This window comes from Mus caroli, unplaced genomic scaffold (assembly GCF_978045245.1).
Source record: "Mus caroli unplaced genomic scaffold, Mus_caroli_1 scaffold_17, whole genome shotgun sequence".
NCBI lineage: Eukaryota > Metazoa > Chordata > Mammalia > Rodentia > Muridae > Mus > Mus caroli.
In genome coordinates, this window is record NW_028227272.1 from 93,060,325 (window position 1) to 93,084,158 (window position 23,834).

At 42.7% G+C, this 23,834-nt stretch overlaps 1 protein-coding gene across 3 annotated transcripts in view; it reads right to left on the minus strand.

Annotated features, from left to right (window-relative positions):
* Brwd1 (bromodomain and WD repeat domain containing 1) overlaps window positions 1–23,834 on the minus strand; it is an 89,970-nt gene that overhangs the window by 50,645 nt on the left and 15,491 nt on the right. For 2 of the 3 annotated variants that reach the window (XM_085832443.1, XM_085832444.1), the window contains exons 8-19: window positions 22,759–22,980; window positions 19,130–19,230; window positions 17,324–17,394; window positions 16,417–16,517; window positions 14,227–14,267; window positions 12,886–12,984; window positions 9,937–10,087; window positions 8,636–8,770; window positions 3,109–3,237; window positions 2,717–2,942; window positions 2,127–2,315; window positions 446–629 (exon numbers count right to left, since the gene is read on the minus strand). In XM_085832443.1, coding sequence (XP_085688569.1) covers window positions 446–629; window positions 2,127–2,315; window positions 2,717–2,942; window positions 3,109–3,237; window positions 8,636–8,770; window positions 9,937–10,087; window positions 12,886–12,984; window positions 14,227–14,267; window positions 16,417–16,517; window positions 17,324–17,394; window positions 19,130–19,230; window positions 22,759–22,980 — 1,649 coding nt within the window. Of the gene's footprint in view, window positions 1–445; window positions 630–2,126; window positions 2,316–2,716; window positions 2,943–3,108; window positions 3,238–8,635; window positions 8,771–9,936; window positions 10,088–12,885; window positions 12,985–14,226; window positions 14,268–16,416; window positions 16,518–17,323; window positions 17,395–19,129; window positions 19,231–22,758; window positions 22,981–23,834 lie in introns of those variants that run through there. The other variant, XM_085832445.1, reaches the window with a different exon arrangement.

The following is a 23,834-nucleotide window of genomic DNA, read 5'->3' on the forward strand; positions in this document are numbered from 1 at the left end:
TGCACCTGCCTCTGCCTCCTGAGTGCTGGGATTAAAGGCGTGCGCCACCACGCCCAGCACCCCTACTATTAATATTCTCGAACATCCAGTAGTAACCTAGGTCTGTAAAAAACTGGACAAACCTTAAATCTTTTTTCTTTAGCTTAGATCTGCCTTCCTCTGCCTCCCAAGTGATAGGATTAAAAGGCATGCACCACCACTGCCCAGCCTGTTTTTGTTTTTTTTTTATTTTGGTCTTTTTATTTTTTTTATTTTTTCTTAGAAATCAGTTTTTGTTCTTTGTACATTCTTTGTACTTTCATGTGGCGCACAACCATCTGTAATGGGATTCAATGCCCTCTTCTGGTGTTTAAGACAGCGACAGTGTACTCACATACATAAATAAAATAAATAAATCGTAAAATAAAATAAAATATAAAATGACATCCTCCTAATAGTTATGGACCTGAACATGCCGGGCGGTGCCTCTGGAACAACTACTCTCCGCTTCCAAGCCTGGAGGTCACGCTCTGTAGCAATCTGACTCCGAGGAGCATTCTGATGCATCTGACGAACACCTTCAACCTGCCCACTCCGACGGAGACCGATGTTTGGAGGAGACTGGATGTCTAAACTCAGTCTTCTAAAACCTAGAAGAAAAATATCAGGAAGTATTTTTAAAGTATTTCCAGTTATTATGTTCATTTAGCACACAGTAACAACGCATTCCCCCTACTAGGACACACCTTTTTCCAAACCAGAAAAAGGACAAACTAAAAACAGCTTGTAAGAAGAAAGCTTTAAAACAACTAAAACCACAACGTAGAATACTTATTAATTGGTAAACTGCCACTTGAACTTTTTCTATATATTCTGAAATTATAAAATATACAAATGTATTCCACTGCATCTTTATTTCAAAACAGTTTGTTTTTTGGGAAAACCTTTGCTAAGGATAGATGCCCCACTAAACTGGGGAAGCTATATAACAAGAACAATGTTACAGACTAGGCTACTGAGCAGGCAACTAGCAAACCATCTGAACACCGGCTTCATGGGATCTTCCTCTGTGGGCCTTACACACACACACACACATACACTACACAAACATAACAGAAACATGCACACACTCTCTCACAGACACAACAGTTAGAATAATTCTAACAATAAAAATTTTCATAATTACCACAAAAGGGCAGAGATGGCTCAGGAGTTAAGAGCATTTCCTGTTAGTACAAAGGACCCGAGGTCAGTTCCCAGCACCTCCATCAGGTGGCTCTAACTCCATGAAGGCCACGTAGCTCTAAGCACTCTCTTCCAGCCCCGCAAGTACTTGGACACAAATGGCAGACACTCAAACAGGCAAGCACACACACACACACACACACACACACACACATACACACACAACAGAAATAATCTGGGCTGAAGAGATGGCTCAACGGTTAAGAGCACTTGCTGTTCTTGTAAAGGACCCAGGTTAGATCCCAGCTCACAACTATCTGTGACTCTAGCCCTTTTTGACCTAAATGGGTACTCACAGACATGTGCATACATACATGTGCACATAGGTTCCTCCAGAACCATGTCTGCATGCATGCCATTGTTTTCTGCCACGTCAATAATGAACTAAAATGTAAGCTAGGCTCAAATGTTCTTTATAAAGCTGTGGTGGTCATGGTGTCTCTTTATGGACATGAAACTCTTAAGGCCCCATCAGGCTGTCACTGTGCAGCAATAACGGAGTACTCCTGGGTCTCTGAGCACACAAGATAAAGGAGCATGTCCTAGCTCACTCTCAACACTGACTTAGTAAGTAAGAAAGGAAAGTCTCTACTCAACTAGGCTGCACAAAAGATGTGAATGCCAAAGCAAGAGAAAGCTAGTTTTCATTTAAAAATAATGTTATCTGCTCTCATTTAATATACTCTGAAAACCTACCCCACAGCTAAGACCGTTGACAGACTTTCAGAGTACTTAACGAACTTCATATCCACTCATCATCCATTTTTTTTTTTTTTTTTGAGTAACAAAGCAATTTTCAGAACACTACTTAGCTGTTCTTGGGCTCTGAGATGCATGTATCTGGCAATGAAGCCACATCTCTTTATTTTATTACTCTCGCACAGAATTTTACTTGTACTCACTCCCTCTTCGGGGTGTCCCTTCCCCACTGGGAAGTCCATTTGCAGTCCCATCCTGATCCACTCCCAGTCTCTGGTCCTGCTGCTGCTGCAGCTGCCTAATCATGCCATCCAAGACGCTGGACTCCGGGCTTGCATCTCCACTGTCGTTGGTGTGCAGGCTTATAATCTGTTCAATCACCTCCCCATCACCTGCAAAGTCACACACTAATCTGTCATCGTGATACACAGGAAGAACAGGCTGGCCATGAAGCTCAGGGGTGGTACCCTGAGCAAAGGAAAACAGAAGCAAAGCACTGTGGTAAGGTAGTTCTCAAGAACTAACCTGTTAGGAAGACCCTACACAACAGGGGAGTAACTCAAGTCAGCAAAAAAGACTAAGTACTAAGTCACAAAAAACTTCAAGTTCCCTGTGGAGTCCCCCTAAGTCTACTGTACTCTATGGCCCTTCATCTGCGCACACTGCTGCAGAGCTCCAATTTCAAAGCCAGCCTATTCTACACAGGGAGTTACAGAAAAACCAGAAATACATGGCAAAATCCAAAAGACAGACAAGACACAGATGCACACAGAAAAAAGGAATTTGCACTTACTTGTGGCCACGTAGCCTAGCTGTGGAACCAAATGTTCATCTGCTGAGTTTTCTCGACCTGGTACTAATCTCTGGAACTTGGTTGGATGAGGGTTTCCATCCACATCCACCAAGAATGGTGGAGGCATAAGATGAGGTGCCTGCTGAGTCTGCTCATCTAAGACATAGTTATTGGAATCTCTTATCAGTGGTCGGTAGTCAGTATGAAAAAACATCTGATCAGGAATCTATAAAAGTACAGATCATAGAATGACAGTTTGAGATCTGTATTTGTTAAAGACAGTAATATTAAAGGTACTTAAAATTAGAAACACCAGGAAATTAAATAACTATGTCCAAACTTCCTCTCCCAACTATTCATTTTATATGCTACAAGAAAGCATTAGAAATGACCTTTTCATATGGCTTGCTGCATCCAAAGCCAAATATCAGAAGATGCCCATGAGAATCTGTACAGGCAAAATGTTGTCCGTCCTGTGAAAACTTGCAGTCAAACACAGCTCCATGTCCTTGTCCTTCGATCTAGGACAGCCAGGGGAGAAGAACATTAGGCACATTAATAAGTTGCTTGTTTTAACTCTATGTGTATGACTTCCTGCCTAAGTGCATGCCACATGTTCACAGGGGCCAACACAGGCCAAAAGGACACAGGACCACCTAGAGCTAACTAAGCTAGAGGTGCAAGGCAGCTGCCAGCGCAGCTCAATACTAGCAAACAGCAAACCCAGCAAACCCAGTTCTTGTGCAAGGCTCTCCAGCCACTACGCAACATTATAAGCAGTTTTAGATTGATTTCTATTTACATGTGTGTATGTGCTCCATGTTCATGTCTGATTTGTCGGAGGTTAGAAGAAGACACCAAACCTCTAAGAATTTACTGTTGGTTGTGACCCTCCATGTGGGTGCTGGGACCCACACCTAAGTCCTTCGGCTAAAGCACTTAAACCACTGAGCCATTAATACTGAGCAGGTAAATTGTGCTACGGAGGCTTCTTTAAGGTGGGCTAAGCAGCTGTCTAGAGTACGTCCAATGCTTTATTCTTTGTGAACGTTTTACTAAGAGTTAGGGTTTGCATCCAGGGCTCTGCACATGCCAGGAAAACAATCTGTCAAACTTACCCACAGGCCTCTAAATTCACATAAATAAATAAACAAACAAACTAACCAATTAAACTAGAAAAATCCACAAAGATCTAATCATTAACTCAAAATGATCAAATGAACACATTAAAAAAAGCATAAAGGTAAGCGCCATGATGTCACAGGTAAATGATATTTACTTATATTAAACTGTCCTAATAGGTAAGAGGCCAATATCCTCTTATACCTTGGTAAATAATTATAGAAGCAAAGCTGAGTATTTGAAAATGGAAATGAAGCTGAGTTCTAATGAACAAGACTGACACTGATAACCCTCAAGGTCACACCTATGAGCTCACCTGGCTACAAACTCCCAGTTTTCATGAAAGATGATCTATGTGTATCAAGAATGACAATTAATTCACACTTTCCTGTTTCAACTGTGAACTACATGAATTGACCATCTCCAAGTTACATTTAACTGAGGAGTGAACCAGCATAGCACGATGCAGTCGCTGTCTAGATCTAATTCTCCAGTAACCAAACCAAGACAAGCATGCTTGCTTAGTGCTGTGGGTTTATAAAAAGAAAAAAAAAAAAGGAAGGAAGGAAGGAAGGAAGGAAGGAAGGAAGGAAGGAAGGAAGGAAGGAAGAAAGACAGACAGACAGAACCACTAGATGTGGTGGCACATGCCTTTAATCCTAGCTGGGACAAAGGGGCAGGCAGAGCTCAAGTTTCCAGGTCATCCTGGTCTAGAAAGTGAGTTTCAGGACAGCAAAGGGTTATACAGAGAAAACCTTGGGGGCCTGGGGGTCTGGGAGGGTAGCATGCCCCCTAATTATCAGCACAATTGTATATCCATGACCAAGTGAGCCAAAAAAGGTGACATCCCTGCTGTTATGCTGCATATTAATTAGTTCAGGCTAGCAAACATAAAATAAGGTTATTAAAGGGCTAGTAAGACCTCTGCGCAGGTAAAGACACCCTTTACCAAGGCAGACAACTTGAGTTTTATGCCTGAAGCCACATGGTAGAAGAGAAGCCCTGACCTCCATGCAGACACTGTCAAAAGCATGCTCATGTACATACATAATACATAAACATATGTATATAACCCAACATACTTTCCAACACCCACTATTAAAGCATAGGAACACGATACAGCCCCACAATCATCCCTTCTAGTAACCACCTGGCACCGTCTGCCTTTACAGTCAGTGTTTACCCCTGCCTGAGAACTGTGGTCAGAGCCAACTGGAGGGGCATGGGTGAGGGCAGAGTGTCTCAGAATGGCAAGGGTCCTACCACATACACTGGCCAAGCTACATCAAAAGTATTTCCAGGGTTGTGTTCTGCAAGAAGTTTTCTAAAATGAGAAAAACAGCCTAATCAAAGCAAGGCAAACTTGCGCTCTACCTGAGGGTTTTAAAATGTCCCATCCTACAGTGAATCCTGGTGAGACACAAGCTGCAGTTCTTCTACAGAACTTAGTAATTCGGTGTCCTCCCCATCCCTCAGGTATGTGATGTATTTAGGAAACCCAGTTCTGTCACTGACAAGCCCATGTAGTGTTCAGTGCTGGAGAGAGGGCTCGCTGTCACTAAGAAGCCCATGGAGTGTTCAGGGCTGGAGAGACGGCTCGCTGTTAAGAGCATGCACTGTTCTTCCACAGAGAACATTCAGTTTCTTAGCACCCTGCTACCCAGAAGACAAGTTCAGGCCCCAACACCCACATCTAGCGGTTCACACCTGCCTGTAAGTCCAGCTCCACGCTGTCTCTGGCCTATCCACAGGTATTCAAACCCACATGACCAACACAAAGACATCTTCTGCCTCTCAGGCAGGCAATGCATTAGAGGCTTTGTCAGACAAAGTCAATTATGCTTTTGTTCACATCTATTTGAATTAATATATATTTGCTTTAACAAGTTAAATTCAAAATACAATATTCTGGAGCCTGCCACAGTGACATACACCTTTAATCTCAACCCCCAGGAGGCAGAGGCAGGAAGATCTCTTATAAATTTCAGTCCAGCCAGGTCCACATAGCTAGTTCCATGTCATCCAGGGATACATGAGACCCTGTTTCAAAGAACACTGTTCTTATTCTTACTAAGTCACTATAGTCTACCTAAACATTGCATTTCTGTTATTTTTTTCTTGTATGGTGACTTCAAATATAATCCCTTATGTGTTTTGAGACAGGGTCTCACACCCCAGTCCAGGCTCGGATACAACTCACTATTAAAGTCAGGCGACCTCCCCATCCTGTGTCAGCTCTCCCAGATGCTCTCACATTGTCACTCTCAGCGCAGGTGTGAGCTACCATGCCTGGATCAAATGTTAGAGTCCTTGATGAGTTTTGTTGTTGTTGTTTTTGTTTTTTAAGATTTATTTATTTATTTTATGTGAGTACACCGTAGCTGTACAGATAGTTGTGAGCCTTCATGTGGTTGTTGGGAATTGAATTTTAGGACCTCTGCTTTCTCAGTCCCAAAGATTTATTTATTATTATAAATAAGTACACTGTAGCTGTCTTCTGACAGGCCAGAAGAGGGCATCAGATCTCATTGCGGGTGGTTTCGAGCCACCATGTGGTTGCTGGGATTTGAACTCAGGATCTTTGGAAGAGCATCAGTGCTCTTGCCCGCTGAGCCATCTCGCCAGGCCCTTAACTAGTTTTAAAGATGTATTTTGTTTTAGGGTTTGCAATTATATGTGTATGAGACGGGGTGGTTGTACATATGAGCACAGCACCCCAGAGGTAGCTAGGTAGACGGCAGCCAACTTAGGGTCTCTTCAAGAAGAGTATGAACTAACTACTGAGCCACCTCTCCAGTTTAAACCACCCTTAGCTACGTAGCTCTAGGTGTCCTGGAACTTACAGTGTGGACCAGGCTGGCCTTGAACACACAGAGATCTTCCTGCCTCTGCATCCCAAGTGCTGGCATTAAAAGGGGTGCACTGGCCCGTTTTATACATTATTGAAGAGAGAGGAGTGCCTGTGACTTAAGACCACACAGAAATTGTCCATGGTTTAGGTGTTTTTCCCTAGTAACTGGAATACAGAGACAGTTTTCAGAGATTCCGAAACACTATGGTTTATTGAGCTATCTAAAATTTTTAACTGCATTTAATGCTAATGAATAAATTATTCTATCTTAAGGTATGGAACTATTCAGAGTGCCAGGCATGATGATACAGGGCTTTAATCCCAGCACTGAAGAGACGGAGCTGACCTTCCTGGTCTATAGACTTCCAGGACAGGTAAGACTACACAGAGAGAACCTATCTCCGAAAAACAACCCACATACCAACAACATACAACAGACAGACTAGCCTACTCTGTGAGCTCTAGACCAGCAAAAGACCTAGTCTCATAGTGAGAAGATGAACAGCCTCTGAGGAACAAGCCTGAGGTTGCCATCTAGCCTACACATGCATGCACATGTGCACATTCATACACAAAATCTCTTACTATCAATGATGTACACGGAGATTCAAAGCAATATGGTGGTATACAGTTTTAAAGCCTAAGACTCCAAGGAGAGAAAATTAAGTCAGTTATTTTCAACCCTGATAATCTGAATTCACATTTACAAGTATGGAAAGCTCTCAAGAAAATGTAAAAAAAAAAAAAAAAAAATCACCAAACTCATGGTGGACATGGACAACAAATGAAGCATGAGCCAGACATGACAGGCCTGTAACCCTACATAAGACGGGGGGAGAAGGAGGAAGATGAAGAGTATTTATAGCCATAAAATAGATACATTAGTTTTAATAACACAAGATTTAAAATATCTCATACTGGGTGACACCTGGTGACATTTTAACCAAATATTTCAAATTATCTTATCTACACCAAGTGACACTAATACATATCAGGTGTCTAAGACAATGTGTGAGAAAACTGTCATTTGCTTTGTTGCATTTAAAAAAAATAAAAATCTGTGTAGAGAGACTGTAAACACCACTTGTCAATAAAAAAGCTGATGGCCAATGAGCTGAGGCAGAAAGTAAGAGGTAGACACTGGTCAGAAGAGAGAGGATTCTGGTAAGCACTGAGAGGTGTGGGAGATTCGCTCAGGCGCATGGAGGAGAGGGGCATAAATGAACAGGTAGCTAAACTCAGAACAAAATAAAGAGAAGATTTGTCCCCAGCTTGGAGCATGAAGTTTGAATGAGTTAAGTAAGCTACAAGCTAGTCGAAGAATGAATAGCGTACAGTCATAGCTGACTATAACTAGCTATTGTTCTGAAGGCACTGAAGCAACTAACGTGAATAGACCTGGACAGCACTCCCACCCTCCGCTCATACCACAGATGTGCCATAAATCCTACAACAGGACCCTAATTTGGTTCTAGACTCTAACAACTGACCCATTTTATACAGGGATAGACTGACAGCCAGAGATGGCTCAGCAGTTAAGAGCTCTAGGTATTCAATCCACAGCAGCACCCACCCCACGTCATGGCACACAACCACCTGCAATTCCAGTCCCAGTGGACAACCATTTAAGTCTAGTTCCAGAAAATCTGCTGCTACTGTTTTTCTAGACTCTGTGGGCACTACAGAAACACCTTACACAAGCAAATTATCTGCACATGTAAAATAAACTTAAAAAAAAAATAAAAACACACGGAAATAAATGTAGACAAAGAGCTATCTAGGTAACTTCTGAGCATCTACTGAATTTAAAGACTGTCACATACACGTGCTACCAAACCCTCAGTAAGCTTCAATTACCCTTGATTTGTACAGAAGCTGCCGTGCCAATTAACTTCTGGTAACTCTCATAATCCATAAAATCACCAGTAAAAGCTCACTTTACTTACCATATTAAAGTAATGCTTCATCTTGATGCCCTTTGTAATATCCCATATAAATATGCTGCCATCGTGTCCTGCAGATAACATAATTCTGGAATCAAAGGGATGTGTCTCCAAAACAAACACTTCATCAGCATGTCCCTTTATTCAACAAAGTCATAATATTAAGGACAGTCTGCAAGTTATATATTGGAAATTTTTTAAAGTCATAGTACATAAGTGTTTTAACACTACAACAATGATTTAAATATGCATATAAAATTTCCCATTTGACTCACTTAAATAAAACAGTTTATTCATTATATTCATAACATCTATGTTATATTGAGTTTCAAGGAAAAGAGTAAGAACTCTGATTTCAAAAGTTCAGGGGGTGCTAGAGAAATGGCTCAGTGCTTGAGTGCGTGTGCTGGTCAGCCAGAGTTCAAGTCCTAGGACCGCTGTCAGCTCCATCACTCTAGCTCAGGGCAGACCTCTGCACAGTGACACAGGACTAAAAATTATAATGAATGAATGCAGATTTAAAAACAAACAAAAAAAAAAGGACAAGGCCACCAACCAACCCTGTGAGTTTGAAGACAGGCAGGTTACTTGATAGAGTTCCAAGCTACAGAGAGATCCTGTCTCAAAAACCTAAACAAAAAGTTTAAGGTCCTCTTGAGATATATACGAAGTTGAAAGCCAAACCAGGACTGACTGTTTCAAAAAATGTTTTAAAATTCTGTACCAGAAATGGTACCACATGCACACAGCAAGCAGAGACAAGTGGATCTTTTTAGTTCAAGGTCAGTCTGGTCTACAAATTCTAAGACAGCGAGGGCTACAGAGATTCCCCCACCCCCTCAAAAAAATTAATTAATTTAAATAAATTTCTGGGCTAAGGGCTTGAAAGATGGCTCAGCACTGTCTGCTCTTCCGGAGGAAGTCCCGAGTTCTATTCCCAGCAACCACATGGTGACTCACAACCATCTGTAATGGGATCTGATGCCCTCTTCTGGTGTGTCTGAAGAAAGTGACAGTGTATTCATACATATTAAATAAATAAATAAATCCTTTAAAAAAGAAATTCTAGGGCTAAAGAGAAGGCTCTATGGTTAAGACACATGTTCTCAACGCAGGTTTGATTCCCAGAACCCACATGGCAGCTCACAACTTATCTCTAGTTCCAGAGTGACCTGGTGCCCTCTTCTGACCTTTGTGGGCATCAGGCGCATACAGGACACACATACATACACAGACAGAACACTGATTAAAAAAAAATCATAAAATCAATTTAAATTTCTGAATTCTCATGTTAAAGTACCCACCAGTAAGTTATGAAGCAGCTGTCCAGTGTAGGAACTCCACACCTTGAGGACATGATCATTCACTGCTGTGACCACGGTGCTATCATCCTGGTTCCAAGCAATCATTGTAACTTTGGGTTTCATAAACCTCTCTTCTTCTGAAGATGTGTCTCTAACAAAGGAAAGACACTGTGAACTCACTGAGGAAACAGGTCACACAGTACAGTCCCTCATCCATATGAACATAACAAAGAGAATCTAAGGCCAGATGAAGCTCAGCTGACAAAGTGCTTCTTGCACTCAAAGCACTGGGTTTGATCACAGTGGTGAGAAGCCTCAAATTCCAGCAGGTAGAAGTAGAGAAAGGAGACTTTGAGGTCATCCTTAGCTACATGAGTTCAAAGGTCAGCCTGTGCTCCAAAAGACCAAAAGGGGAAATAAGAGCACAGGGAAGAATTCATCTGTTTGTTTATCATCCCATAACAAATCACTCAGAAATGGGATGGAACTTGTTTCTCCAGAGAAGACAAGGCAAAGAATCCTAAACTGATAACAGTGAAGAAAGCAAGCTGAGCCATTGCCCTCTGCTCTCTCTCTGTGAGAGACAGGTAACAGACTTCTTGCTTAAAGGCTCTGCCATCTCAGACTATACTCTGAACCTGTGTACCAAGTAAAGCTCCGCTTTGGTTGATTCTGTCAGCGTATTTTATCACAGTGAGGCAAGGAAACAAATGACAAGTGCTTTGTAATAGGTACCTACGTGAGAACAAAATAATTACCCAGACAAGGGAACAAATAATATATGCCTTTCAAAGCCCACTGATTCTGCTTTTTGGTTTTGTTTGATTTGGGGGGGTGGGGAGCGGTGGGGGTCCTCTCTATGTAGCCCTGGATGCTCTAGAACTTGCTATGCAGACCAGGCTGGCCACAAACTTACAAAGTTCCACCTGCTTTTTCAGTGCGAAGTTTAAAGGTGTAAATAGCCACACCCAGCATCAAAGCCAGAATTTTACCAAGCAAAGTTTCCAAGTCAACCCAAATTTTTTTTAAATGTAGTAACAAACTATATTTGCTTATTATGTTATCCAATCTCCAAGAAAACTTCTACTCTATTCATTTACTTATGTATATCCAGAGGGAACAGACAGCAGTAGCAGCAGATCTGTCTCCTTGACAAAATCTAGAATCCCTTGCAAGTCTCACTGAGGGGCTATTTAGATCAGATGAGCATGAGCGCAGTAGGGACTGTGTCTGTACTTCCTAAGGCAGCATCATCTGCCCACTGTGGATAGCCCCATTCCCTAGGCAAGGGATCCTGACCTATGTTAGCTTAGAGAAGATGATTCTAGGGTAGAGCTACATGCAGGCATGCATTCGTTCATCTTCCAGCTCTTGACAATGGATGTGAACAGCAGGGCAGTTCCCGTCAGCATTTCCCCACAGTGGACTGTAAGTTGTAAATTCTCCTCTATTTGTGTCAGGGTGTTTTATCCAGCAACAGAAAGGACAAAGCTACTCAAGAGATACAGACTCTACAGCAGCAGAGTAAACACAATGGTCCTGTAACCCCAGAGCCCAGCAAGGGGAGACAGGAGGGTGAGTAGTTCAGCAAACCCCCCTTGGACAGGAGCAGATACCGCGGGCTTCTCTTACAGAGGGGGTCACCTGAGGTCAGTCCCCGCCTGCTCAGGAGATCTCTGGCCTCCACGGGTGTGCATATGCAGAAGCACAGTCACCCCCTTCCCTCCAACCCACACACTAAAGAAAAATACATTCTGTTTAAAATCCTAACTTCAGAAATGTAAATTTGAAGCACTGGAAATACTTTATTTGGTTGGGGTTTTCCCCCCTCTACACTGGAGATTTTAAATGCAGATCCTGAAAACAACATAACAGTAAAAGTACAAAGTGATGGTTAATTCTGTATGTATCCCTGATAGACTGAAGAAGTATTAAAAAAGTATAGCAAAGTAAAAACAAAATTCGAGGCTTTTGGGCCCAGGCTTGGGAGTGTAGCCTTTGTGGCTTAGTGCTCCAGGTACTGGTCATAAAACAGATAGCGACATTCCTCCACCTACCCGCTTCCTGGGTTCAATTCAAAGAATGGCACCCTGACCATTACTGGAACCTGCAATGCAAATGTGCTATCTTTAGGGGCTCTTAGATTGTTAGGGGCTCTTAGAAACTGTCTTGAGAGATAACCTGACACTTGTGACTTTATACTTCCTTGTGACTCTTAACTGGTATTTTTGGTATTTTCCAACAACGCCCTCCCTACCTCCATGAATTGTGGTTTCTTCCTTTAAATACCCCCTTACTCAGCTACTCGGGGCGCCATAGTCCTCTACCCCTGCGTGGTGTATGACCACGGGCCCGAGAACGCTCTCGAATAAAAATCCTCTTGCAGTTGCAGCAAGACCGTTTCTTGTGTGATTTGGGGTGTCGCCTCTCCTGAGTCAGAACGTGGGGAGAGTCCTCACGTTGTGGGTCTTTCAAGACCAGCAGACCATGAGGACTCTGTCTCATCACAACAGGTCAATCACAAGCTGGGTTCATGGAAGAGTGGCAGGCAGCCGAGCAGGAGGCAGCAGGTCACTGGGTACGAGTCATGGGACCTACATCCTGTCCTAGGCTAGTCTCTTGTCCTGTGTTTTCCACTTGCTCTGCTCTGCCACATCCTTCTTCCATGATGGACTGAGGCCCTCAAACTATGAGCAAATAAGTCCTTTCTCCTTTATTCTATCTTTGGACAAATTTGGTGAAAGTAATTAAATATACAGGTGCACTTTCCTTCATTAATTCAGTTATGAGATTGAAGTATTTAAAAACAGAAGTCAATACACTTAAACAATAGTTATTCATCATATATAGGAGGCATATTAAACTCTTCCATCAAAATTAACAAAATATGTATGTGTGAGTAACACACCAACAACTCACCTATGTGTTACAAACAGTTCAATGACTTACCCCGAGATCCTGGCAGACATGTCCAGTAAAATGCTTCTCCATTCCAACTGCTCAAACCTCCAGATCCGTGCTGTTCCATCTCGGCTACCACTTAAGAACCTTAAAGCATTCAGAAAAATCTACTCACATACCAAGTGCTATTACTAACATCAAGTGAAACACAAACTTTTAGAGTACCAATCCCGATGGACACAATCTACAGATGTTATTCAAGGTCAGATTATTCAGGACAAGGTTAGACGGGTAAAACCCCTGATTTACTATTGTTTGCCGGGCCCTACAAAGCATAACACACTACAAACTCAGTTGTTTCAAACACACTGAACCTTAGGAAAACAATGTAGTACAAGAGGAGAAAATGTACCTAATTGGGGGTGGGGGTGGGGGTAGGAAACTTAAAGATGTCAGAAGATTAGCAGTAGCACAAACTCTACCTTAAGCTTGTCCATTTTAAATTCTAACTCAACAGACACTGAAATATAATCTATGAAAATCAAGGTTTAAAACTGCACTATGGGAAAGAAACCAGCCATATCCTACAGGCCAGAACGTAACTAATATAAATTAGCAAATGCTTGCTCCTAAGGGCTTTCAGATTTTTCTTAACCTACTCAGCAGAAAAATGTTTTTCTTGACCTTCCTTTTTTCAGAAAATCAGCCTCTAGTTAAGAGGCAGTCCTGATTACAGAAGCACAGATGCACGGCTCTAACATCTCAGTCTCTGGTTAAGAGGTAGTCCTGGGGGGCTGGAGAGATGGCTCAGGAGTTAAGAGCACTGGCTGCTCTTCCAGAGTGTACCTGAGTTCAATTCCCAGCAACCACATGGCAGCTCACAACTGTCTGTAGCCTGTAACTCCTGTTCCAAGGGATATGATACCCTCACTCAGACACACATGCAATTAAATCACCAATGTCCATACAATGAATAAAGTGTAAAAGAGGCAACCCTGGTTACAGAAACAGCAGGTTCACAGCTCTAACATGGCACACAGCACATCTACTTAATCACTGTCTACTGGAAAGCACTGCAACACACAAGGGCAAAGCAGGGCAGTTCACAGTAAGGCTTGATGACTTCAGAGCTGCTGACATTTCCATGTCAGAAAATGTATGGGGTGGCTATGGGGCTCAACAGCAGATGGCCCCTTACCATGCACAAGACAAGTTCAAGCCCCGGGACCAACCACCACTGAACTTTAAAGGTGTTCCAGTCATGTCAAGTGCCAAGACTTATAATTATACAAATAAAATTGCAACTGAAGTAGAAAACTATTTAATAGTAACAGTAAGCAGTGTGTTTGATTTGCCTGAAACCATACACAAATGCAAGCAAACACTTACCGGTCACCATTGTTACAAAACTGGATACTATCAACTTTGTCCTAAAAGGGAAAAAGCAAATATGAAAACTATTATCTTGGCTATGTATTAATTCACTGAACAAGTTTGTGGGGGCCAGGATGGTAGCAACATGCCTTTAATCCCAGCACTTAGGAGGCAGAGTCAGGTAGATCTCTATGAGTTGGAACCTAGCCTGGTCTACAGAGTGAGTTCCAAGACAGACAGACAGGGCTGCAGAATCCTGCATGGCCTTGATTGGAACAGAAAGATGTGGTTCCTGCCCTGGGGACAGGGCTTCGGACCTGGGCTTCCATGAGCCTGAGGCTTGTTTGTATAATAATATACATACTTTCAGGTTCCTCCAAGGACAGTCCTCTAACAGGAGTCTAGGAGGCAAAGGTGTGGCTAATACCTTAGCAAAATGGTAAACACTGGGACAGCCCGCCCTTATGGCTGTGGAAAAGAACTCTAAAAACACAAGTTTGAAAATATATATTTCTCAACTATGCAAAAAAAAAAAAAAAAAAAAAAGGATGCAATATGAACTATATGAGGGGCTTCACGATTCTAAAGGAACAAAGGCAGCTGCATTATAATGAGCCAGCCAGCTAGTCAGAAAGATAGAAAGGCAGGCAGATTCCTAAATTCAAGGTCAGCCTGGCACACAGCAAGGTTAGGCCCAAGTGTGGTTGAAATGGTAATTTCAGGACAAGGTCCCACCCAGGTAGTTTTGGCTTCAGTGCATAACAGAGGCAGCAGGATCTCTGAATTCTTTTGTGATGTTAAAAGGAAATGTGCTTGCTGAATTAAGCCGTTGGGAGCACAGGATGCTGATTCTTTTTTTTTTTTTTTTAAACATTTTTTTTTTTTTAAGATTTATTTATTTATTATATGTAAGTACACTGTAGCTGTCTTTGTCTTCAGACGCACCAGAAGAGGGCATCAGATCTCATTACGGGTGGTTGTGAGCCACCATGTGGTTGCTGGGATTTGAACTCTGGACCTTCGGAAGAGCAGTCGGGTGCTCTTACCCACTGAGCCATCTCACCAGCCCAGGATGCTGATTCTTAAGATAATAAAAAAGAAACCAGCCGGGCATGTTGGCGCATGTCTTTATTCCCAGCGCTTGGGAGGCAGAGGCAGGCAGATTTCTGAATTCGAGGCCAGCCTGGTCTACAAAGTGAGTTCCAGGGCAGCCAGGGCTACACAGAGAAACCCTGTCTCGAAAAACAAAACAAAACAACAACAAAAAAGAAACCAAAAATAAAAGACTGGATTAATATGTAAAATTAAAGTCTAGGCTATGATCTATCTGCAGAAGAGAGAGGTCCAGAAATTTTTTTTTTTTTTTTTTTTTTTTTTTTTTTTTTTTTTTAGTTTTGCAGACAGGATTTCTCTGTGTAGCACTGACTGTCCTGGAACTCATTCTGTAAACCAGACTGGCCTCAAACTCAGAAATCAGCCAGCCTCTGCCTCCCCCCAAGTGCTGGGGTTAAAGGCATGCACCATCACTGTCTGGCCAAAAATGTACAAACATGTACAAAATTCTCACAGAAGATAAAGATAGAGTGAAAGAGAAAGAGAGACAGACAGACTACATAGATAGAATAGACAGTCAGAGGTGAACTCCAACTGTCATCATTTGTCTCTACAAGTAGAGTAGGTAGAGCTGGCAGAGCAGCTCCTCAGTTAGAGCACACACTGTTCTATGGGAGAGCCCACCCACATTGCCCGAAACTCCAGCTCCAGGGGATCTAATACCCTCCTTCCTCTGGCCACCTCTGACACATGCACCCAAGTGGACCACACTCCACCCACCCCACAGACCCACACCACCATTCATGCCACAGACACACACACAAATACACTCACACACGTGCACCAAGCACCCCACATACCCCCCCCCCACACACACACACACATCATTTTTAAAGAGATGGTAAGTAAGTAGGGCAGAGAATGCTATGATCCTAGCATTCAATAGGCTGAGGCAGGAGAATGGTGAGTTTGACAGTTCCATGAACTACAACAAAGTAAGACCATATCCTGTCTCAAGAGAACCCAAGGGAAAAATGTTATTTAAAATAAAAGTAATCTGTTAAGCAACAACCACCCAACTAAATTAATAAAATTGAGCTTAGAAATATAGAATTATTAACCATTTACAGAATTTTAAAAAGAAATGCTTACAGTGTGGCTTTCAAGCTCGGCGATTTTTTCAGGTGCTTCGAATCCCAAAAAATACATTCTGATTACATGATCAGTACTACCTGTGGCTAAAAACATACCACCTGAAATAAAAATGTTAAGGTTCAAATATGTAGCTTGCACAAATACACTAACGAAACATACTTCCATACATGTAGTAGAAAGCTCTCTTACTGGAAATCAGGGTCATCCCCACAAACCCATCCTCCAGCTCATTAGATACGTTTATAAAGCTAACTCTTTGGCTTTGGTGAAGTTAGCCCTACGAAGAACACTCCCTATCTCTCTCTCACACAGTTCTACTGAGCAAGCCGAGGCAGCACCACACTGGGCATCCATCGGTGCCTGAATCCCAGGGACAAGCAGACCCGGCCTCTGAGCAGAGGCTTCACTGTAGAGCTCACCTGTGACAGGGTCCCTTCCTGAGGACACTGCATTGGACCTAATCTACAAAATTTGCCAATCAAGTCCACTGGACAAGAAAAGATTAAGGGCTATAATTTTACCAAGATTCCGTGTTAAATATAAACAAATCTGTAGGTAGACAGAATGTAAGAAACAATGTCCTAAACGTGGCCACAGGACATGGAATGGCTTATGAGCTTCCTTGATTATCAATGACTCTGAGCACTGTTAGATAAGAAGGGGACTGTGGTGGCTTCACATCACCTCCTTTGTCAAGCCTACCTCTAAGGTCTGAAGTTTGTCTTTGTTTCCTTAAACCCAGTACTTAAAAATCTACATGAAAATATACATTAAGTACAGAAAAAATTAAAATAGCCACTGTAGGTTCAGCTAGTAATATGAAGAACAGAGTCATCAGCTACCTTTCTGATTGAGTAAATGCTAAATTAAACTAAGGAAAAGCAAGCATCAAGTATGATCTTACCAACACTAAATGAAGAACACAGCATCTGAACACCAGGCCTTGGCTTTTCCGTGAACTTCAGGGGTCGTGGACTTTAAAAGAAGATGATATGCCTTTAGAATACATGATAACACACTTAATTAGAGCACTGGAGGTTTTTCTATGATTACGGCGTGCACACGTGCCATGATGCACTCACAGAGGTGAGGACCACTTTCAGGAATGTCGTCTTCTCCACCACGACAGGGTGGAACTCAGTCATCTGGTTTCCAGAGCAGGAGTTTGCACCAAGAGCCGTATTACTGGCCCCCAACTATTGTTTCAGGCCTAACATATTAGCATTAGCAGCTCCTTGGGCTAGAGGTCTAACTCAACTAGTAGGCTGCTTGCTTGCCTTAGACAAACTTGAGTTTAGTAACAAACACCACATAAATGTAACAGAGCCAAGTGAGCCATGTCAACATGCTTTTGTGAGAATGCCTTGTCAATGGAAGGGTTTTAGAGTCTAGCTCCTTCTCGTGTATGACAAAATACATCTCAGTATCAATCTTCTATTTTCATCAAAAATACTGAAAAGTTGGAGGCTGGGGTACATTATAAATTCAAGTAAAACATTTGCTATGTGCGTATAATCTCAAGATTCGTTCACCAACATGGTAACAAAAACAAATATATATAAAATTTCCCAATTTAAGTCAAGACATACTCATAAATTTCTGCCACAATGTCACAAACTTTTAATCCCAGAGGGGCAAGTGCATCCCTGTGAATTAGAGCCCAGCCTGCTCTGCAGAGCAAGTTTTAAATCAGCCAGTCACGTGCCTTTAATCCCAGCACTCGGGAGGCAGAGGCAGGCGCAGGCAGATTTGAGTTTGAGGGCAGCCTGTATAATGAGTTCCAGGACAGGCAGGGCTACACAGAGAAACCCTGTCTTGAAAAAAAAAAATCTTTACAAGTTCTATACAAACTGAATATAGTATTACGAGTACTCCCTCACTGGCACCCTGCAGTCACTACACTAGGTACTGAGTACTCACTGGCACCCTGCAGTCACTACACTAGGTACTGAGTACTCACTGGCACCCTGCAGTCACTACACTAGGTACTGAGTACTCACTGGCAGCCTGCAGTCACTACACTAGGTACTGAGTACTCACTGGCACCCTGCAGTCACTACACTAGGTACTGAGTACTCACTGGCACCCTGCAGTCACTACACTAGGTACTGAGTACTCACTGGCACCCTGCAGTCACTACACTAGGTACTGAGTACTCACTGGCACTCTGTAGTCACTACACTAGGTACTGTAGGTACTGAGTACTCACTGGCAGCCTACAGTCACTACTCTTAGGTACTGAGTACTCACTGGCAGCCTGCAGTCACTATTCTAAGTACTAAGTACTCACTGGCAGCCTGAAGTCACTACTCTAAGTACTGAGTACTCACTGGCAGCCTGCAGTCACTACTCTAGGTACTGAGTACTCACTGGCAGCCTGCAGTCACTACTCTAAGTACTGAGTACTCACTGGCAGCCTGCAGTCACTACTCTAGGTACTGAGTACTGATTGGCAGCCAATGTTCCTGAATACCATCTTACTGTCTGAATTTCTGATTCCACACTTAACTCTCCATTTCTCTTGGTTTTAAATCCACATCTATTACTTGAATTTTCTTACACAACTGTGAGCTATTAAGTCCTTTAAGCATCTCTGTCTGTCAGAGTAAAGGTAATGAAAGCACATGCAATAACAAGTTCAGGAGGAAAACATTTAGAGTGTCCCGTCATTATGTTACAGAGGAAAAACCACCACATACAGATCACTTACCTGAATTTCAGGGACTCCAAATCCCACTGCCAGAAACAAACAGTGCCGTCAGCACCCGTAGAAACCATGTACCGCTGAGGTCCTTTGGCCATCGGACTAAACTGAAAGTCAAAAACACATATGAATCATCTTCCAGAGTTTCTCCTCAGCTTACAACTTAGCAGTTGCCTCAAGCTCACGCCAACCAACATGCTAAGAAAGTAAAGTACAAATTCAAGCTGTAGGGGACATCAGTGAGAACTCTGGGAGCACCCGTTAACTCGCATGAGGTTCTGATGAACTTTCAATATCAGTAAACAACCACAAGCCATGTCTTGATCTGACATGGTCGAGATCCAGTTTTAGGATACTAGAAGCATGCCAGACCGGAGCTTCAACATATCAATACTATTCAGTGGAAAAACCAGTTAAAGTACATGGGCATAATGACAAACGGAAAAACCTAAATTAGACCCAAGTACAAGACAAAGGTGACATCTTAGATCTAGATGGAAGCAATCGATGGTACAGGAGGTGGCAACACAAGAGCACATTCCTAATAACATCAGTGACTTATAGACCTTACAGAATAAGCAGAGCTAAAGAAAACACCAACTTCTACTGAGACATCAGAATAAGACAGACATCTGTATTTGGCAGGTACAGTGTGCTCACCAACTAGCTAGCTGGGCAATGGTGGCATACATCATTAATCCCCAGCACTGCAGAGGCCAGTGGGTCTCTGTGTTCAAGACGAGCAAAGTATAGATAGAAAGAGTTCCAGAGTTACATAGAAATTCCCAACCAAGAGAGAGAACGTGAAACTAGGCAGAGGGCAGAGAACACAGGACAGAAGGCTTCCTAGACCCTGAGCCCAATAAAATAAAGAATACTGACAGTGCCGTGTCTAGAAAAATGCTCTTACATCACAGGGGTTCTGCACCAACCCTCCAGAGACACAGTCTGCTGCCCCATTTCCCTCTACTACAGCTCTGCCGATCCTGCCTGGACTGACACATTGGTTTGTAACAGCTCGACAGCAGTGCTGCAGCTACACCTACAGCAGGACCTCACTGCTCTGCATCCTTGGTTAGCTCTCTTACAGTGATACTCCTGTCTCTGGGTTCGCCAAGCATTGCCCACCACACCCACTCAATCTGCACTTCAAAGTGTGTTAAGAGTGTGTGTGTGTGTGTGTGTGTGTGTGTGTGTGCGCATGCGCGCGCACACAGTCCACATCCTTTCTACCTGAGCAAAACCTCTCTCTTATGCCGTCTCTTCTCTCTTCTGACCTTTCAACTCACAAATTCTTTCTCCAATTTCTTGTTGTATCCATATTCTTCTAAGCTCATCGATTGCATTTCTTTTGAGGGTTGGGTTCCTGTTTTTCAGGAAGCAAGATCTTGCTATATAGCCCAGACTGGCTTTGAACTCGGCACTAACGGCCTATGCCACCACACAGAGCTTCAGCCACGGAGCTCTTAAGTCAGCTATAGATCAACTGCAGAGTTAATACTTACTTGCACTTTTCTCTAATGCTCCTCCTTTATGCCTTAGGTTTGCTTGTCACTAAATAAAGCAACTTATGCTTTTAGCCTGCACCAGACTGGCGATTACTGATCCAGGAGAACTGAGACTATTTGAAGCTGGACTCTGGTTTCTGCAAAGGCAGATTTATTTCTAGAGCATCCTCACTTCCAGGAGGAGACTCTTCTGACTGTGACAGGGTTGCTCTTATTTTACCAGAGCCCAGCACAACAGTGTCTATCCTTCCAACCTCTAACCCATGAATCCATGTCAGACATTCAATAAACATTTTAATACAAGTTCTCTTCTGTACTCTGGTTTTTTGGATTTTTTGGTTTTCAAGACAGTGTTCTGTGTAGCCCTGGCTGTCCTGAAACTCACTTTGTAGACCAGGCTGGCCTCGAACTCAAGAGATCCTCCTGCCTCTGCCTCCCCAGTGCTGGGATTAAAGGCGTGCGCCACCACGCCCGGCTATGTACTGTTATTTATTACATCTTGACCAATGCATATCTCATTATAAAGCCTCAGTTTTTCATCTCTGTGCAGTGCTTCTAGCAATTCTAAGGTAAGTCCTATTGAGCCAGTGGTTGCAAGGTGGAATCAATGGATTCTAACATAGGATATCGGATATGCTGTGCCTCTAACAGGAGAGTTGGCGTCTCAATTTGATCCTCTCCATGAAACAGCAGTGCTATAACCAAGAGTTCTCAAGACCTGCCACAAGCATATTAAAACAGAATCCTTACGCCACACTCCAAGCTTAGCAAATCAGAGCTGCACAGGAAAATGGAACCAACTCTGTACTTCACACCAAATCCAGTCAAAGGCAGCAGCAGCCATCAAAGCCTCACAAATCAGCTAACACCGCTGGGCATGGTGGTGGTGATGCACTCCTTTAAAACCCAGCACTTTTAGGAGGCAGAGGCAGAGTTCTAGGACACCTAGATCCTAAAGTCACTTCATGAATACCCGAGTACCACTGCTCTGTCAGAGAAAACTGAATTACAAGAAACACAAAGCAAAGTGGGAAGCCACCCAGGATGCCACCCGCAACATCCACCAGACCACAGCTGAGTCGCCTAGGACCCTCCAACATGCAGAGCTGGCAGTGAAGAGCGGGGACTTGAGTATCTTTCAACTCTACAACAACTAACCACAAGATATGCAAGTTGTTTTATTTGCAATTCAAACTAAATAAAATTACTCTATTTGCATGACAACTACCAATTTTAACCTTACCAAGTAGGTTGTTTTTAAAACAATTATGCTTTAGACTTTACAAACTGAAACAGTTACAAAAGAACCCACCACTGGCAGAATTTGCTTTAGCTACAACCTGAAGTGGTCAGGAAGGCTGGCCAGCTGACAGGACACAGGGACCCACTATGCTTTTCCACATTTTCATGTTGAAAACTACTTCCCACTTACAGCAAGATTTATAAAATTAATCTAATCAACTCAATTTCACAAGTTTTAAACAGAAACATAACATTGCCAGTTTGTAACAGGCTCTCATCTACTTCACCCACTAGTGCAGTCAGTCCTTATGTGTTGTTATTCCATAATTTGTGGAAAAAAATCACCAGAGCTGGAGATGGCTTAGGGGTCAAGAGCGCTCACTGACGCACTACTCTTACAGAAGATGTGGGTTCAATTCTCAGCAGGCATAGGGCTGCTTCTAGCCTCCATGGGCATTGCACACACAATGGTGCACAGACATAGATACGAGCAAAACACCCATAAAAAATAAATTTAAAAAACCATATATCCACAGTCAAAAGGTAGACCAGAAGGTCGATAAAATCTAGAGTGTTAAAAAAAAAAAAAAAAAAAAAAAAAGCCAGGCAGTGGTGGCGCACCCCTTTAATCCCTTGGGAGCACTTGGGAGGCAGAGGCAGGCAGATTTCTGAGTTCGAGGCCAGCCTGGTCTACAGAGTGAGTTCCAGGACAGCCAGGGATACACAGAGAAACCCTGTCTCAAAAAAACAAAAACAAACAAACAAACAAACAGAAAGATTAAAGAAATAAACATATATCCAAGTTTTTAAAACACCATATAATCACATTATATACTACTTCTCAGTTCCAGAAGTTAGGTTTGGTGTCACTAGGCTACAGGTTACCTGCAGAGATGTGATTGACCCCGTGTGTCCTTGCAGCACAGCAACTGGGGCGCAAGTCCTCAAGCACCACACCCTAATGATCTTATCACAGCTTCCTGCAGCAATCAACGTGTTCTCGTAGTTCACTGCCATGTCTGAAATCTCTGCAGAATGGCCTCGTAATGTAGACAACAAGCGGCCATTATGTGTTGACCAAATCTTTACCAAGCAATCATCTGAACCCTAAGAAAAAGCAATACCCCAATACAAACGTTAACACAGCATCCATTAACCTCAAATAGGGACCCCACTATTAGCCCATTCCCTTCCAGCCGAATACTGAAATACTACTATCATCAGAAGAGACTCCTTTTCAAGCAAAAAACTGTCAGTGGATCAGATTCTTCCAGAGTCTATTTTTACCAAATTCTCTTCCAAGAATGCAGTGGGTCCCGCCCTAAGCTCCTGTTCCCAGTACCAGCTTCAGGAACAAGTCAGCTCACCAAGCTACAAAATCAACAGTTTGACACATCTAGTGAGACTCCTGGGATCAGACTACACACAGCAGTGGGGAAAGCAGCCTCGTTTCAAATAAGCAAACAAGAGTCTCAAACTTGCAATCCCCAAATCAGACAGAACTCAGCATTTAACTGAGCTAAGTATGGTTTTGGTCCACTTAAAAAAAACTTTTCTTTTTCCTCCTAACAACACTGGAAATGTCACACACTACAGTTTTCAAATAAGTACTTGAACACAGAAAGGGTGTTTTATAGTGAATCTGTTTTCCTAAATCAGTGATTAATCTATGTAACCCTAAGTCATCACTAATGAGCTAAGAATTCTGTTTTGGGGTGGGGCTGGGGTGGGGGTTGGAGGAATTTATTGATATACTTAAGATTAATCTTGCTGTAACTTAACTCCTTCTAAGTCTCAAATAGGCAAGAAGAAAAAAGTTTAGTTATGTAATTTCTATTATTTGAAAACAGAGTATATATTCCAACAGAGCTGGAGAGACAGCTCTGCAGTTATTTTGACGCTGGGTAGATCCAGCAGCCCTCAAACTCGCTGTCACCCCCCCATCAACTATCCAAGATTCA